The 17,739-nt window shown below is 42.7% G+C and overlaps 1 protein-coding gene across 4 annotated transcripts in view; it reads left to right on the top strand.

The window, feature by feature from the left end:
- The window catches only part of COL5A3 (collagen type V alpha 3 chain), a 188,167-nt gene that overhangs the window by 110,698 nt on the left and 59,730 nt on the right, over positions 1 to 17,739 (top strand). For all 4 annotated transcript variants that reach the window (XM_075206858.1, XM_075206856.1, XM_075206857.1 and 1 more), the window contains 13 exons: positions 1,333 to 1,467; positions 1,540 to 1,692; positions 4,550 to 4,600; positions 4,695 to 4,736; positions 6,453 to 6,515; positions 12,404 to 12,478; positions 13,786 to 13,866; positions 13,966 to 14,022; positions 14,243 to 14,296; positions 16,136 to 16,189; positions 16,422 to 16,475; positions 17,371 to 17,424; positions 17,623 to 17,676. In XM_075206858.1, the coding sequence (XP_075062959.1) occupies positions 1,333 to 1,467; positions 1,540 to 1,692; positions 4,550 to 4,600; positions 4,695 to 4,736; positions 6,453 to 6,515; positions 12,404 to 12,478; positions 13,786 to 13,866; positions 13,966 to 14,022; positions 14,243 to 14,296; positions 16,136 to 16,189; positions 16,422 to 16,475; positions 17,371 to 17,424; positions 17,623 to 17,676 (927 nt within the window). The remainder of the gene's footprint in view (positions 1 to 1,332; positions 1,468 to 1,539; positions 1,693 to 4,549; positions 4,601 to 4,694; positions 4,737 to 6,452; positions 6,516 to 12,403; positions 12,479 to 13,785; positions 13,867 to 13,965; positions 14,023 to 14,242; positions 14,297 to 16,135; positions 16,190 to 16,421; positions 16,476 to 17,370; positions 17,425 to 17,622; positions 17,677 to 17,739) is intronic.

The following is a 17,739-nucleotide window of genomic DNA, read 5'->3' as shown; positions in this document are numbered from 1 at the left end:
TGGAATGTACCGTTTACATCATCGGGTGACAGTGACAAGAGACAGCTATTAATTATAGTGTGTAGTTTCTCCAGCCATGTGTAAGGAGACTTGGGGGAGTATCAACTAAATCCCATTTAAAAATTCTACCATTGTCTCCAAATACTAAGATTACTTTATCATACTAATTTAGATTAAATGGCTAGTGGATGACTGGTACAATCTTCCTTTAGAAGTGGTAGAATATAAAGTTAGCCATGAGCGCACTGATTTCGTTGTCGAAATTTGGTAATTTTCAATCCAGTTGGCCAAATAGTGGTACGTATGTGGCCCTCAAAAGAATGCGACTGAATAATTAAAATATGATTGGTCCAAAGATGAACGCATCAGTCTGTGTGTCCGTAATCGACGGGCAGGAAACAGCAGCCAATTGTCATCTGTCCGCTTGGAAAAATCCATTAAATTATAGGTTCTGTCTATTTAAGGATTCCACTTGTTGTAAAACAGCTGGGACACCACATTCTTGTCTAGAGTGGGAAAGTAGAGGATGGGTCTTGTACTGTCATCTCGTAGTTGTGCACAATATGTCCAGTTAAGAAAATGTGTAGCCATAAAACACCAAGGGGTAAATGTATCAAGCTACGAGCTTCCAGCGGGTTTGAAAAGTGAAGATGTTGCCTATAGCAACCAATCAGATTCTAGTTATAGTTTATTTAGTACATTCCACAAAATGACAGCTAGAATCTGATTGGTTCCTGAAGGCAACATCTCCACTTTTCAAACTAGCCTGAAACCTGCAGCTTGATACATTTAGCCCCAAGTCTTACAGTAGACACATAACATAGACAAAATAGAGGCAGTCATTTTGTGGGATGAACCAGTATTCAAACTATCAGTTGTGTCGCATGTCCCAGTAATGTCACATGTTTCTTGTTGCCTACACACAGTGGAGGCTGACATTTTGTTGCCTTAATCAAAATTCATGAACTTGCTAGGAGAGAGTGACGGCACTGAGAAGGAAAAAAGGTGGAAGTCTAAATAAGTGCCTCGTCCCTCAGTGATGTCAGTAGTGCCTCCTGTATTGGAGTGTGCCCCAGCCAATGCAGTGTGATACAGTGACACATGGCCTTGCTAAGAACTAGAGGCTGTCCTCACAGTTGTAGGGTGACATACAACCAGCAGCTTCTATAGTTTCCATTTCCCATTATGATCTTTGACAAATTCTCAAACAGAATCTTTTTTATATCGGGAGATAACCTTGAGATGCCCTCAGAGCTCCTTCCAGAAATTGCTCAGCTTTCACTCTCTCTTATTCGATAAAACTAATTTATTATGCTTATTATATCACCAAAGATAAGAAGGGTGCGCCCGACGGAAGACCCACTATTCTCAGAATACGAGTTCCCTGACTACTACTACACACCGTCCCCTGATGAAGACATCACCATGTCAACAGTGACGGTCAGCACCAATGCTACCGACTATGAGGTAGGTATCATACAGCCCTCCCTCCATACGCACATATATGTATTACACATGTTCTAACACTGTCCCCCACAGGAGATAGTCGAGTACACGACCGGAGAGGAAGATGATCGAAGAGAAGAGGACTATGAAATAAAGGAGTATGATGATGAGGACGATGAGGAGAGACGGGAGAGATATCGTCCCGTAGAGCGTGGAGATGTGGACACCAATGAGGCAGAATCTACAGTAATTATTTATTTTATACTTTTTTTCTTACAGGTTAGGACTAATTATGTTCAAACATTGCCTACCCTCTCCTTTAATTATCCCGTATCCCTTTATAATCTGTTACTTAAATCCACGAGAAAAAACAGCACTTAGCAGGCTGAACTGACCGCTGTTGTCACCATAAACCACTTACGGTGGACCTCTTACCTTTACCATATTTTACCCTTACAAGAGTTAACTTATCGACATAAAATAACGACACAGAGACTTGAATTGGCGATTGAAAGGTCAGGAATTTATTAAGGCGAATATGCTGGAAAAAATTGGTGGCAAATCTAAGCAGACCAATCAGCCCCCAGGCCACACCTGTATGTTGTAAATTCCATCCAAACTAATTTGGACCCGACTAGGCGTTAAAATGCCAAACTCCCCCATTTGGCACATTAGCTGAGGCCCACCCACCTAAGCGGTGCCCCCTAACCCGAAGGGCTATTCTGACTAATTGCCCAATCCCTTTAAGGGGAAAGTGCCTACCACGCCTTAAATGTAACCAAATTGGCCATTGATTGGGCTGCTTACCGTCCCCTGTAAATTTAATGTATGAAATCACTTAAATGACAACTAACGAATACTCACTCCTATACCGAAATAGGGAATGGGTGGGTGGGTAAACTCTCGAGACGGTAAGAGGAAGTTGAAACCTCTTCCGATATGTTATTAGCCTCTCTGAAAGCTAAGTCCTCCCCTTCCGTCCTTTCCGATTGGATGACTCACCTTTCACTACCACCCATATAAATTAACTCTTGCTATGCCTGAACTTTTTCATCTACATGCCCCCCAGCGTTTATATCACCTCTAATTCCATCCCTCTGTTATATTTCTATTCCCTTTACTATAAATTCTGTAAAATGCTCATTTACAAGTATTGTGCGTAATGCCATTAGGTAACGGCCAAAGTAAAAGTAGAACTCGATGACTCTATCGGCAGAACCTCACAGCTCTGCAAAACGTCTTAAACTCCATTCCTTGAAAGTTTTGCAGGCTCTATTCACTCAAAACTTTGCTCTTCTCTAAAAATAATGTTAAGTTATAGTTTAGAAGACCCTGTACACCATCCACTATGATGTCATGGTGCACTGACTGGCAAACCCCCTTCCTTGCTGTATTGTAGTATTTTGATTGGAAGCACTGACAGTCAGTCAAAATACTACAAGCAGTATCTTTCATTTAAATAACACTACATTTGATGATAATTTTATAAATAACATTTTATCGCAGGTGACCATCCTTAATGAGTATGGTCACCCACAAAGTAAGTTTGTAGCCACCATCCCTTCATCCTCCAAACTAGTACAAGCATGGGGCCTATGACAGAACTCTAGGAATTCCCCATTGACCCCAAGTCTTCCCTTTACCACAACGATAAGAAGGCCAAGAGCTAACATGGGGGTAAATGTAGCAAGCTGAGAGTTTTCCGGCGGGTTTGAAAAGTGGAGATGTTGCCTATAGCAACCAATCAGATTCTAGTTATCATTTTGTAGAATGTACTAAATAAATGATAGCTAGAATCTGATTGGTTTTTCAAACCTGTCGGAAAATTCTAAGCTTGATACATTTACCCCATGGTGTTAGTTTCATTGCACTTCCTCTTCCCATTGTTGTTAACAAAGATATAAGACCCTGTGCCTTGCTGGTTGGGGCAAGTAATCCCTTTGCATGGGGTTTGCACAATTCTGCTAGTTCAGGGGTCAGGGGTCAGGGGATTTCGTAACTAGAAAAATACTGGGAAGCAAGAAACCAATTTTTGTATAGAAGTGTTGATTTCTCATGGCGACAATCGTTGATCTTATATATGCTTGGCCTAATTCATGTCGAACGAAATTTGCACGTAAATTGTGTGTTGAAACAAAAGTGCAAGGAATGTGTGCGTATGTCCGCCTGTATTCAAATCCAGGTGTATCTCAAGAAACATTTCGAATTGATTGTGGGTGGAAGTACACGCTACCTAAACAGTATTTTGATGTACATAGACACACACAACATATTGCAGTATACACACATACGTACAATAAACGTTCACAGCAGAACATATACTTATAGTATAATACCTTATCTATTTATTTTGAAGTAAATTACATTTTTCTGGTGTTTTTTCTTTTAATTTTATTTACATAAATAAAGATGATTTCAATGCGTACTATACATAAAACTCATTTTATTGTCTAGCTCAGTTGCATACACATGTTCTGTGATAACTACTGGCACGCATGCGTGTACTTTTGAATTCAAAGACTTTGCGTTGTCAGTCATTACGATCAGTCGGTATTTACACCTGTCCTGTAGCGGGAGCAATAGATGCGTCTGGAAACAATCACACTTACGCCAAACACAGGACTTGAATCGGCCGCATCTGAATGAGAGCGTGCTCCCCTCCGCCGTCCTCCTCCTCCCAAGCCGCAGGTTGTCATAGGTGTCATTTGTGTTCGGACAAGAATCGGCGTAAGGTTTATTTCTGGGCATGCACAACGTGGAATCACACAAGATACGCTGCGCTAAGGGGTGTAGGTACGAACATGAATCAGGCCCGCTGTGTTTAATTATTTGGAAACAGGAAGATTAGACAAGCACAAAATGTACTTCTTGCCGTGGACAGAGCACACCTAATATATCACTTTATAGGTCTTTTTCCAAAGCAAAGTCATCTCATCAAATCATCCATCATCATCCATCAAATCAAAAATGTGCCACAAAACACTGTGCATCCAAGTCATGAGATGCAAAGCACCCCTAGATCAGAGCCGTACCCCATGTGTACCTGAGCAGGTTGTTATGTGTTTATTTACCTTGTTCAATCTCATTTGCGTTCTCATTCCAGGAAGGTCAGAGTCTGAAGGGAGAGAAAGGAGAACCTGCAATGATAGAGCCTGTGAGTAGAGACTTGGCAGAGGCAACATGACGAATGGTGCAGATTGCATGGTCAGATGAACCTAATATTGACAATGGTTTTCTGCTTGTTACAGGGCAGACAGATCGAGGGCCCACAAGGACCTCGTGGATACCCGGTATGTAAAATAAAATGCCCAGGCTGTATAAAAGAAGGACCAGGTTCAGAGAAAGGTCCGCACAGGACATAAACATTGCTGACACTTATTGGTGTATAAATGTTTTTACAAGTGGTTACTCGTTGGTGCTGTTGCCCTCATCTATGAATATAACAAGGGATAAAATATAACATAAGTGCTGCCTAATTTGTATGTATATTTCTTAGTACCAGAAATGAACATTTTTTAAAATTGTATGTATCCCTTGATCAAGCTGAGTGCAAACATTTCTCCTTGAAAAAGTTTGTGCATTATCCTTCAATGGGGATTCCTCTATCGTAAATATGTTCCGTTTAGAATCTTCATGAAACGTCTAAAATTCTGGGAATGTTTAAATGCTTAGTGGAGCTTTAAGCTGAGGAGAGGAAGCTGTTTCCCTTGTTCTATCAATGTACTGATCTCTTAGTGTGTTGTATATTAATATGTTATTATAAAGTAGATGCCTAATCAAATTGTGTTTCATATCCCCGAAATGATAATACGATTGTTTGTTTGTCTTACCCAAGAACGCTTTCAATTGAAAAATTGGGACAAATAACATCACGTCTCAAATCAAACCAATCCACATCCTGATATTTTCCAATGACATTTTCCAATGAGGACACTTCAGATAAGCCCCAGAAATGGATCTCTGTTCACTTCAATGGGATTGTAAAAACAAATACTTATAAACGCCTATGGGCATATGTCTATAGGGAGATGTAGGCATGAAAAACGGCGACTGTCTAAGTCCCGATGCTCTGGATGTGACACAAATATCCAAAAACCATAGAAAAAATAACATCTGTCTGGGCGTAAAACACACATAAAGTAAAAGTGCATGTAAACTGCATTGCATTGCACTTACAATCACCTCTTATTGAGATGAATACAAGTTTTTGACTGCCTGGATGTGCCTCAAATACACTGACATGGAACTAATGTTTCACAAAGTGGACTGCGGGGCAGCACAAATTAAATGCACGTAAAAACATAAGTACTCTCATTTGGCATGATGATTTTTATTTTCACATCCATTTACATGCTCCTAACTTGTCATAAATGCATCTTAAACACAGAATGGTAATGTACATACATGCAGAGTACATAGTTCTGTTGCAGAGTACAGCAACTTTATCGCAACAAATAATAAACATTTAATCCTGGCTGCCTGCCAGTTTTTGTTATATTGAAAGGAGAGGGGGGGATGAGTCTAAGCTCAGACTGTTGTATTTTCAAAACTGAATTTATACATGTGGGCTGTAATTTCCAGCTCAACTGTACATAGTTAGAAAGAACTTTAAAATATTTGTTTTGTACCACCTGATGGTAATGGAAACTTTAATAACTTACAACATTTACAAATCTTATTAACGATTGGGGGAGGGAAATAAAACAATAGGAGCGGAGTTCCTTATTATAACAGAACGTTGAGGAAAGCAGCACCAGAGGGATAATGACTTAATTTCAGCATTTTAAAGTTTGCAAAGTTTCAACTATTTGAAATTCTGTAAAAAAAATAGAACTTTTTACATGTATATGTGTAAACGTTATAAAGTAGGCTTTTCATGGTGCGACACTTGTATTTTATAAATAGTTTCCTGTAATTAAATTGTGCTAGACTTGTCTTCCTCTGTTATCTGGAATTTAACATGTTTTGTTCCTTAGTGTAAATATATTTGTATATTCCTTATCTAGGGAGAACCGGGACCACCTGGACCTTTAGGTCCTCCTGGACCACCTGGAGATCTGGGCGAGAGGGTAAGAGACCACCATAATTCATATACAAAATAAAGTCAATTTCAAATATTAAACATGTTATAACAAAGCTGTAATAACCCTCTTATAAAAGGTATATTCTCCCTTACATCACCGCAGCTTACACTGAGCATGTAGCTTCATCACTATCATCATCGTTTATTTATTTATTATTACCATTTACTTATACAGCGCCACTAATTCCGCAGTGCTGTACAGAGAACTCACTCACATCAGTCCCTGCCCCATTGGGGCTTACAGTCTAAATTCCCTAACACACACACAGACTAGGGTAATTTTGTCAGCAGCCAATTAACCTACCTGAATGTTTTTGGAGTGTGAACTGATGACCCCAGTGCTGTAATGCAGAAGTGCTAACCACTAAGCCACCGTGCTGCCAATATTCATAAAAGATCACAGATTCCGTAGTCCTGGACAATCATGCTATAGATATGACATAAAGATCTTACAGATATGACATACATGAATATAATGAATATAATAAGATACATGAATACAATTAAGCATAATAATACACACATGCATAGTCATGAGCTAACAATTACAGATAGTACAAATGCCATGTGCATGAATTCCAGGTGTTTGAGTGAACAAACAGCAGAAGATTCAGCATAAGATGTGACATCAGGGTCCTACGAGGTGGACAGATATGAGACAGAGGGTACAGACATGAGACATAGGTGTATATTTACTAAACCTCGGGTATGAAAAAGTGATGATGTTGCCTATGGCAACCAGTCAGAATCTAGTTATCATTTATTTAGTACAGTCTACAGAATGACAGCTAGAATCTGATTGGTTGCTATAGGCAACATCTACACTTTTTCAAACCCGCAGTTTAGTAAATATACCCCATAGTGTTGAGAGGACCCTGCTCATGAGAGCTTACATTCTAGAGGGAGGGAGTAATGAGAGGCAATAGGTGCAAATAGGACACAGTGGATCTGGTGGTCAAGAGGATCTAAGAGTGGGTATGGCAGGCAAGCATAAAGAGGTAAGTGATTAGGGAGAGTTTGAAGGATGGAGACCAGTTTGTTAGGTTGATATAAGGAGTTCTAGAGGAGAGGATAAGCATGGGAGAAGTCTTTGAGACTGGAGTGGTTGGAGGTTATAAGAGGGGAAAAGATGAGTAGGTCAGAGGTGGAGCGGAGTGGTCGAGCTGGGGTGTACCTCGCGAGGTAATCAGAGACATATGGTGAGGAAGCATAAGTGAGAGGTTTGTAGGTGAGAGTGAGCAGTTGGAACTGCATTCTGGAAGCAAAGTGGAACCAATGTAGGGATTTACATAGTAGAGCAGAGGATGAGGAGCGTAGAGAGAGGAAGATTAGTCTAGCCTCAGCATTCAGGATGGATTAAAGAAGCGAAAGGATGGTGAGGAAAGGCCAGTGTGGAGGAGGTTACAGTAGTCACGGTGGGAGATAATGAGCTAGTTGACCAGAGTATTAGTTTTTTTCTTAGTTAGGAAGGGGCATATTTTAGCAATGATGCGGAGGAGGCAAGAAGACTGAGAGAGGGACTGAATGGAGGGGTAAATCTGAAGGCAGAGTTGAAGATGGCACAAAGACAGTGTGCATGGGGAATGGGGGAGAGAATGAGTGAAGTCGTCAACTGAGAGGAAGTTGTGGAGAGGGGTAGTGCATTATCAGGGTTATATGTGTTGATCCATCACTGTTATCTGTGATTGCAGCGGATTGTACTCTATATGGCTGTATGATTGGCTGATACAGTCCCAGCTGTTGATCATCCAATGATGATGCAGTACAGGACTGAACATAATTTATACTGTTCAGTTCCTGATCTATGTGTGCAACATGAAGAGAGAACAGATCAGCACTTTACCTGTAACCTATTAACAGATATAGGCAGGTAACTATTGTACTTCACTATGCATATACAGTTAACAACATAATAGGTTTTTAATGTAAGTAGAGTTGGCCATTAATTGTACAAAAAAGACATAAAAAAATTGATGTAAATGGTGAAGTTTTATTATGTAAGAGTTCTATAGACTGATCGATCAGAAACTAATAGTGTCAGACTATATTCTTACTTATCCATTCATCAGCTGCTGCTTATTTCTGCCTCACTATATGAAAGAGCGCCTCCCTGTGGCTGGAGTTCTATTGCTTATTTATTGCACATCGAATTCTTGGCCTAAATAAATCACACTAAACAATGGGACACTTCACCATGTTTTGGACCTATCTGTACACAAGTCTCCAAAGAATCATAATAGTCACATGAAAACAATTATAAGGGCATCGGGGCCATATGTGTATTGCTAGGGAGAGGAGAATTTGTACAACACTATCTGCATTGATAGGGGGCCCTCTACAGTCTGCAGCGTGTACTGATGGATATCCCCCATGTGTATTGAAATTTGTCTCCCCTCAAGAATACTCGTATAATCTGTACGGTAACGTAATAAAAATATCCACTATCAGCTGTCGCAGTTGTAAGCACAACATTATTTTACTGTGGGATCCATGAGAAAAAATAATGTAATGGAAATCCCTATGGGGTACAAACATCAAATGCCATACTTAAGGGATTTATTATTATTATTATTACAGTTATATTTAAGTTAAAAAATGATAATATAATATACAGTTCTGTGAATTGAGGGGATCATGACACAAACAAATTACATACAATGATGTGAAACAGAAGGTAAAGGTGGCTCTGCCCTAAAGAGCTTACAATCTAAGAGGTGTGGGGAACGACTGATCATCATCATCACTATTTATTTATATAGCACCACTAATTCCGCAGCGCTGCACAGAGAACTCACTCACATCAGTCCCATTGGAGTTTAGTCTAAATTCCCTAACATACAAACACACAGAGACTAGGGTCAATTTGATAGCAGCCAATTAACCTGGAGTGTGGGAGGAAACTGGAGCACCCAGAGGAAACACACGCAAACACGGGGAGAACATACAAACTCCTCACAGATAAGGCCATGGTCGGGAATTGAACTCAGTGCTGTAAGGCAGAAGTGCTAACCACTTCGCCACTGTGCTGCCCACAACTGATACATAAGGTAGTGGAAAATAAAATGTAACTTAGTGGAAATTCATGTGGCTGCTTTAATAGATAACGTTTTAATCACATTTTATTAAAAAAGTGTCCTGGACGTTTGTGAAGTAGTTTCTATTGGAGTTCAGTTCACCAGTAAGGATCATTTGTCTTACAATGTGGCAACACCTTCTTCAAGACTCGTAGACCTCTATGCGTTCCATCCTAGGGACCCCGATAGGTGAGAAGACCCCGCCAGGGCAGCAATTGCTTTGTGACCTCCACCAGAGGAGCAATAGCTTTGTGTTTCCTCCATGACAACCGGGAACAGTTGAAGCTCAAAAGCCAGGAGACTAGTCACCATAAAAACAAAAACTGGCTCAACTTCTGCTTAGTCTGGTTGTCAACATGTAGAGAAGAATTGTTAGATCACTGTCGAGTTCTCCAGAACTGTGGTGGTTTCTGGCCTGGAAATGTACCTATCTCAATGCATTTGTGATTTCATGAGACTATCACACTCAAAGAAGGGTCTCAGTTTTCTGTTTCATAGGTTTCATAGGTTGGCTGTCTATAGTATTGTTCACTGTAAAAGTGGCTCAATGACCTTCAAAGTTATTGAATAATCAGAAGCCCAGTTAGTTGTGAGATCTTTTGGTCCATCATAACAATATGTACTACCTTCCAACTCTAGAGATGGAGAAGCAAAAAATACTCAAGGATTTGGAGCTGGAGACTTTTGTCACTCTGCAGCCACGCAGAAGTATTTAAAAGCAGACTCAAAACTTGCGCAACATTTACTGCAATTTATGTCATGTCATCATTTTGTATTTTAGGAAAATTTGTCTACTTTCTGGACTTTCTCAACGCATTCTCCTAGGTCAAGTGCAGATAGTGGGATGATGCATAATGCATCATTACACCCCCACCCCCTGCTGCGTAATGGTGCGACTTGCATCCTCACGCTGCCTAGGAGGGGCCTGATGACGCTATTCAAGCCCCTGTCCCCTCCGCCCACTAATTGTCGCATCATTTCTTTGCCCTTTTGGTATTCACTGAGATGTGCAGGATTTTATAATGCCATCATGTCACGCCTACCTTGCAGACAGGCAAGCACCTTTGCAGGATAATTGTCTGTTCTCTTGGATCTGGAAGGTCTCTGGTTATTCCGGAGTCTCCTGTACATTCCGAAAGAATGGGTAACTATGCCATAGTTGTTACCACCATACAATGGGGCCAGGTACTACAATCCTTTGACCTTCTTATCTCTGTATATTCTCCTTCCAGTTTCTGGCTTCTCATTGGCTTGAATGGTAATCTCCCATGAGCCACTTGGGCTACACTTTTATCAGTGTCAGCTAGGAAATATGGCTTAAGCAAAAATATTCTGGGTAACACCAGTAGGGAGACCCCATGGAGGGAAGGTTAGTCCATTGGACAACCTTCTTTCATCCTATCTATTGTGTGTGTCGCCTACACACAGGAAATTTTGTGGGGTGAACCAATATTCAGTCTATGAATTCACTAGAAACTAGTGCCATTAAGGTTGTTGATTTGCACACCTTAATAATTCTCCATTGAAAAGGAAGATTTAGGGGCCAGGAAAAGGTTGGTGAGCCTTTTTATTTCAACACTGTATTTCATCCTAACAAACAACCCTAAACTAGGCCAATAACAAAGGATCGGTAGTATTGAAAATGGTAATAATAAAAAATAATTTTATCCATGTTAAGGAATTGATGACTACGCAATTCAGGGTAGACAAGACAACTCCCTTTATTTGGGCCCTATATCAGTAAAGTGGGGGTCGTTGTATGGAGATCCACATTCTTATACAAATCATTTCATGAAAACATATAGGATATTGCATGCCCCCCTGTCGAAATTGGGACAGGGCACATGTCATGTTATAATGGGGCACCACCCACCCCCACCCATTCATTGTCCATTACCCACCCATTCATCACCCATACCTGCCACATGTTCACCACCACTCTGCTCTGTAGAGCAGGTGTGAACAGGACATACCTCCCAACTTTTTGACCCGTGCAACCAAGCTGTCTCCATAGGGGCAGCAGGACAGAGCTCTGAAAATGTGTTCAGAAATATGTTGTCTGTGTGTAAGCCAGTAAAGGTTTCATCCTTCAACCATTGGGTTTATACATAGTCACCAGTTGCCACCAGTTGTCTTTGATTGCCAAGTACAATACCAGGTTTTGAACAGTGATCCCTGATAGTATTAACTGGATTTTAGGCTAGTCTATCGGCACAGTACAACTTCTCATGTTCTGCATAGTGAATGCAATGCTCAGAATGTGGTGTTATTATTATTATTGCATTCGGAGTTAATTATTTATGCCTAGATTTTATTTTGTGTTATGTGAAGAGCTGCCCCAGCCCGGTAGCAAAGCAAGTGTCCCTAAATTCTATTCAAACGTGGCTGTGGTTTGTGTAGGGAATCGACATGAAACAAGCTCATAGCTGATACACCTGAGCTCAGGAGAACTCAGGTCAAACACACCTACACGTATCCTGAGAGTGCAGAGCTCCAACCTGTCATCTGAATGATAAACAAAACAGCCATGTTGCTTGAGAACAGAAGGCATCATATAAGATTAGCATGCCAACAAATTACACTCCTTGTAGTGAAGCTCAGATCCGTGGCATATTTGAGTGATGTATGATCTTCAGCTGAGAGAGGAATCTGGTGATGTCATGTAATGTGAGCTATGCACAGCGCTTTCATCCTTACTTACTAACCCTGCAGCACCACACCACTCTCTGCATGTCAGTACATGACAGTGGATTTCTCCATGACTGACAGCCGCTCCTCTCTCTTCCTTCTGCTTTTACAGGGTCCTCCAGGGCGACCTGGACTGAATGGAGCTGATGGAATCCTAGGGCCTCCTGGGAACACAGTGATGCTACCCGTAAGTAGAGCTCCTGTGGGATTCTGGGTAACCGGACCATTAGATTTTTCAGACATGCTGAAGAGATTTTCGAGTGGCTAACGTGACTCATCTCCCCTGGTCCTGTGACTCATCATATTGAGATTATATAAATAGTGATTTCATGGTCATCCATAGGGACGTTATGAAGAACACATATATTATTTATCATGAAAGTAAATCCTTTGTAGAACTTTTGTTACTAATGAAAGTGCTCTCATTTCTGTGGGAATGTTCTTTTACTTAATCTAATGGCAGGACCCTATATATTATAGGTATTGCCAACTCTGTTGAGTTAAACTGGAGCGACTGCTACCTGTGAAGTAATATAGACCATAATACAGCATTACAGCTAACATAAAACACTAATAATAGAACTTTGCCAAAAAACACACCACCGGGGCACGTGAGGGGGATAAAATTTGGGGTGGTTCGGAAACAGATCCTAAACTGATGCATTTGGGTCATTACTTAATAAAATAATGATGACTTACAAAGCAGACTATGGAAACTTATTGGCAAGTTCAGGGCCACAAAAGTGCTGTGAAGTCCAACCTGCGGCCACCGACTGACCAACCCTGAGACATGAGTAGGTGATGGGTATTTACCTTTGGCAATTCCTCCCTCGTTTATAATTAAAGTTATTTTGGTGTGCAGAGGTTTGTGGTCACCAGATGACACTGGAGATAATGAGGGTAGATCTCATTCTCCATTGCTGCTGAAGGTAATCACTACCAAATGTATTTGGCTGAAGAGTGGTGGTAATACAGGTCCTGCTGACTGCTGCCCATGAGCTGTACCCAGGGCCGGATTAAGGGAATGGAGGCCCCTGGGCTAAGGGGGCCTCCATTCCCCCGTGAGAGCCCCCCCCCCCCCCCCCCCGTGATTCGAGCTGCCCCCCCCCCCTTTCCCTCTCCGGCACTTACCTCCTTCTCCAGCACGCTGTACGCTCTTTACTGAGGAGATCTCGTGAGAGTGAGACTGACGATATCTCCTCAGTAAGGAGACTACAGCGCACCGGAGAAGGATCGCAGTGAAAGTGCTCAGCAGCACCCGCCCCCGACCGATCAATACTGCTGCTGAGCACTTTCAAGGGCCCCCTGGATGCCATAGGCCCCTGGGCTGTAGCCCAGTTAGCCCTATGGTTAATCCGGCCCTGGCTGTACCTCCTGCTACATCATTTCTCCATTCATCACTGTACCAGGAAAAGAAAACAAGTTGATTAAGACATGAACTTTCTGCTGTACTATAGTCAATGACACATTATTTGACACCTGTTTCCTGTATAGTTCCAGTATGGCGGTGATAACAGCGGACAAATCGTGTCATTCCAAGAAGCACAGGCACAATCAATCTTGCAGCAAGCCAAGGTGCAGTATCCAATGAGGGATATTTTTTGGGGAGGGGACTTATTCCTAAAAGCTGCATCCGTTTGTGTCACTGAATCATTTATTTGTCTCCTTCGTTAGATGGCCATGAAAGGTCCACCTGGACCAGTGGGTATGACGGGACGCCCAGGTCCTCTGGTAAGTATGTTTGTCAACCGGTTTAAGGACATTTCTCATTGTTTTCCAATTTCACCTCCTGCGAGGTATAGAACAAAAGCCGGTCGTTAAATTCACCTCCAGCAAGATTTGTATCAATTTTAATTCATAATAATATCACATCACAAGAACCAGCGTTTGTGTTGCAGCATTTAAACTATGAGAAGTCATTGAAAATGTGTAATCTGTGCTAATCTTTCAGGGTGCGCCTGGTCCACAAGGTCTGAAGGGGGATTTTGGGGAGTCAGGACCTCCAGTAAGTGATTTTGCTTTTCTTCCATTTCTTGTTTTGGGAAATTATGATATTTAACTAAAATAGAAGATAATCTGTATGTTCCATATTCCATATTATGCAGCACTTTACGGAGAATATTAAATTATTCACATTAGTCCCTGCCCTAGTGGAGCTTACAATCTGTATTCCTTAACAAATGCGCACCCACACAAATACACAGATAGGGGCATGGTTAGAATTGAACCGACGACCCAAGCGCAGTGAGGCAACAGTGCTAAGTATCATGTCTGTGTCACCCTGTGCTGGGAGGGACAGACTCCATGTCACATAGCTCCCTCCTGTCTGTGTCACCCTGTGGTGGGAGGGACAGACTCCATGTCACATAGCTCCCTCCTGTCTGTGTCACCCTGTGCTGGGGGGGACAGACCCCATGTCACATAGCTCCCTCCTGTCTGTGTCACCCTGTGCTGGGAGGGACAGACTCCATGTCACATAGCTCCCTCCTGTCTGTGTCACCCTGTGGTGGGAGGGACAGACTCCATGTCACATAGCTCCCTCCTGTCTTTGTCACCCTGTGCTGGGAGGGACAGACCCCATGTCACATAGCTCCCTCCTGTCTGTGTCACCCTGTGGTGGGAGGGACAGACTACACGTCACATAGCTCCATCCTGTCTGTGTCACCCTGTGGTGGGAGGGACAGACTCCATGTCACATAGCTCCCTCCTGTCTGTGTCACCCTGTGCTGGGAGGGACAGACCCCATGTCACATAGCTCCCTCCTGTCTATGTCACCCTGTGGTGGGAGGGACAGACTACACGTCACATAGCTCCATCCTGTCTGTGTCACCCTGTGGTGGGAGGGACAGACTCCATGTCACATAGCTCCCTCCTATCTGTGTCACCCTGTGGTGGGAGGGACAGACTCCACGTCACATAGCTCCCTCCTGTCTGTGTCACCCTGTGGTGGGAGGGACAGACTCCATGTCACATAGCTCCCTCCTATCTGTGTCACCTTGTGGTGGGGGGACAGACTCCATGTCACATAGCTCCCTCCTGTCTGTGCCACTCTGTGGTGGGAGGGACAGACTCCATGTCACATAGCTCCCTCCTGTCTGTGCCACTCTGTGGTGGGAGGGACAGGCTCCACATCACATAGCTTCCTCCTGTCTGTGTCACCCTGTGGTGGGAGGAACAGTCTCCATGTCACACAGCTCCCTCATGTCTGTCACCCTGTAGTGGGAGGGACAGACTCCATGTCACATAGCTCCCTCCTGTCTGTGTCACCCTGTGGTGAGAGGGACAGACTCCATGTCACATAGGTCTCTCCTGTCTGTGTCACCCTGTGGTGGGAGGAGCAGACTCCATGTCACATAGGTCCCTCCTTCTGTGTCACCCAGTGGTGGGAGGGACAGACTCCATGTCACATAGCTCCCTCCTGTCTGTGTCACCCTGTGGTGGGAGGGACAGACTGTCACATAGCTCATTCCTGTCTGTGTCACCCTGTGGTTAGAGGGACAGACTCCATTGTACATAGCTCCCTCCTGTCTGTGCCACCCTGTGGTGGGTGGTGGGAGGAGCAGGCTCCACGTCACATAGCTCCCTCCTGTCTGTTTTACCCTGTGGTGGGAGGGACAGACCCCATGTCACATTTCTCCCACCCATACTCCCTACATAGGCCACCAGCCTCATCGCACAAACTTGCAGTAGTATGGCACAGACCGGTGCATTGCACCCTGCACAGGGCCAACCTGTCTGCCTTGTTGCGTAACTTCATCCTGTATCCCTGTGGGAGGGACGTTTCTATTACTTGTTGTCAGTTTTTGTACATTGTTCTATCCTAATTATCACATTACAATTCTAGGGCCCACGTGGCTTTCAAGGCATCATAGGACCCCCCGGGAAGATTGGTAAAAGAGTGAGTACCAGTCATTCATGTACATGTACCTGTGTATTTATATAATCACCTCTGCATCCATTTATTTTCACCTATCTCTCACATTTCCCTAGTGTTTCCCTCCTTCTCATTTCTTCCTCTCTTTTCCCAATTTCCCCCACGGTATCTCTTACTCCCTTCCCCTCCTACATTCTGTATTGCTGGTTTTCCTAAACTTACCATGTGCATCTTATCACTTCCCTGTTTTTCTCAGGGACGCGGTGGAGCAGATGGTGGCCGCGGTGTGCCAGGGGAAACAGGAGTCAAGGTAGGTATAAATCTCAGCACAGAACTTGCAGACAATTTCAATTATCTTGGATGTAATAATAAATGCAAATACTTTGCATTTATTATTACATTATTACAATGCATATTTTTTGTATTTTGAAAATTCAGATTAATGCTATATATTTTTCTGTTTTATGTCACATATAGATGTGTTGGGTACTTGTTCATTTCTGGGTAATCAATCTGATTATTTAAAATGTGGTCCATCTGTGTGTAGTTACCTTTTTCAGCAATCAGATCATTCATAACAATTAAATTGGTCAATGAATCCATGCTTGTGTGGTCCAACAGCTTAGAACCCACCGTTGTTTAGCCAGAGCATCGTATTTTACCAGCAGTCATTACCCCTAATTGTACTATTAGCCAGTACCATCACCATGTCCAAGAATCACATTGCCCAGACCCCCAGGTGCATTGTATGGACCACCGGCTACATTGCATAGAGCCATCCGTAGTGCACAGAACTCACCCCTACTGTAGAGAGTATTGGCCACCTCCTAATGAAGATGGGCAACAGCTGGTGGCCAAGGTGTTGACTGATTATGCGGACTCTCCGGTGACAACTGGTTCTAGGAGCGCCTCTCTGGTTTGTATATTATTCAGGAAACATTGTCAACAGCGATTGTCCCCAGGAGGTCCAAATAATTAGCTAACACGCAGAACCTCTGCTTACCTGCCTGTAGTGACCATTATTACATGTGCACATCTCTTTTACATTGTATCAATCACTGTGTGATAGATAGATAGATAGATAGATAGATAGATAGATAGATAGAGGCTCTGTGTAGGCAAAATATGTACTATTCCAGGTGAATAATCATAAAATTACACATTGCATTTATATTTAAAATTCACCCCTGATTTTCTTGGTCTAGGGAGACCGTGGATTAGATGGCTTGCCGGGACTTCCAGGCGAGCAGGGTCACAGAGTAAGTATAAAAAGATTAATAGTGTTCGGAGAGCTCGGTGCTGAATAAATCTGGTTCTCCCATCCTCCATCTTGTTTTATCTGTTGTCTTGACGTACTGTAGTAACGTCATGTGATGCCGTGTGTCCTGATTTGATGTTAAAGAAATATGGACGCCCTACCGTACATTTTGACCCCTTTGTTCTTCCCGCTACCACAGGGAGATTTGGGAAGTCAGGGGCCTCCTGGTCCAGGCGGAAATAACGGTGAAAAGGTAAAATTATTTTTGGATAGCGTGATATTTTTACAGGAATGTTACCTGTGTATTTCTCATGTT

Source organism: Mixophyes fleayi, chromosome 4 (assembly GCF_038048845.1).
Source record: "Mixophyes fleayi isolate aMixFle1 chromosome 4, aMixFle1.hap1, whole genome shotgun sequence".
In the NCBI taxonomy this organism is placed as follows: domain Eukaryota; kingdom Metazoa; phylum Chordata; class Amphibia; order Anura; family Limnodynastidae; genus Mixophyes; species Mixophyes fleayi.
The sequence above is the reverse complement of the archived record's forward strand: the minus strand, read 5'-3'. Positions and strand labels throughout refer to the sequence as shown.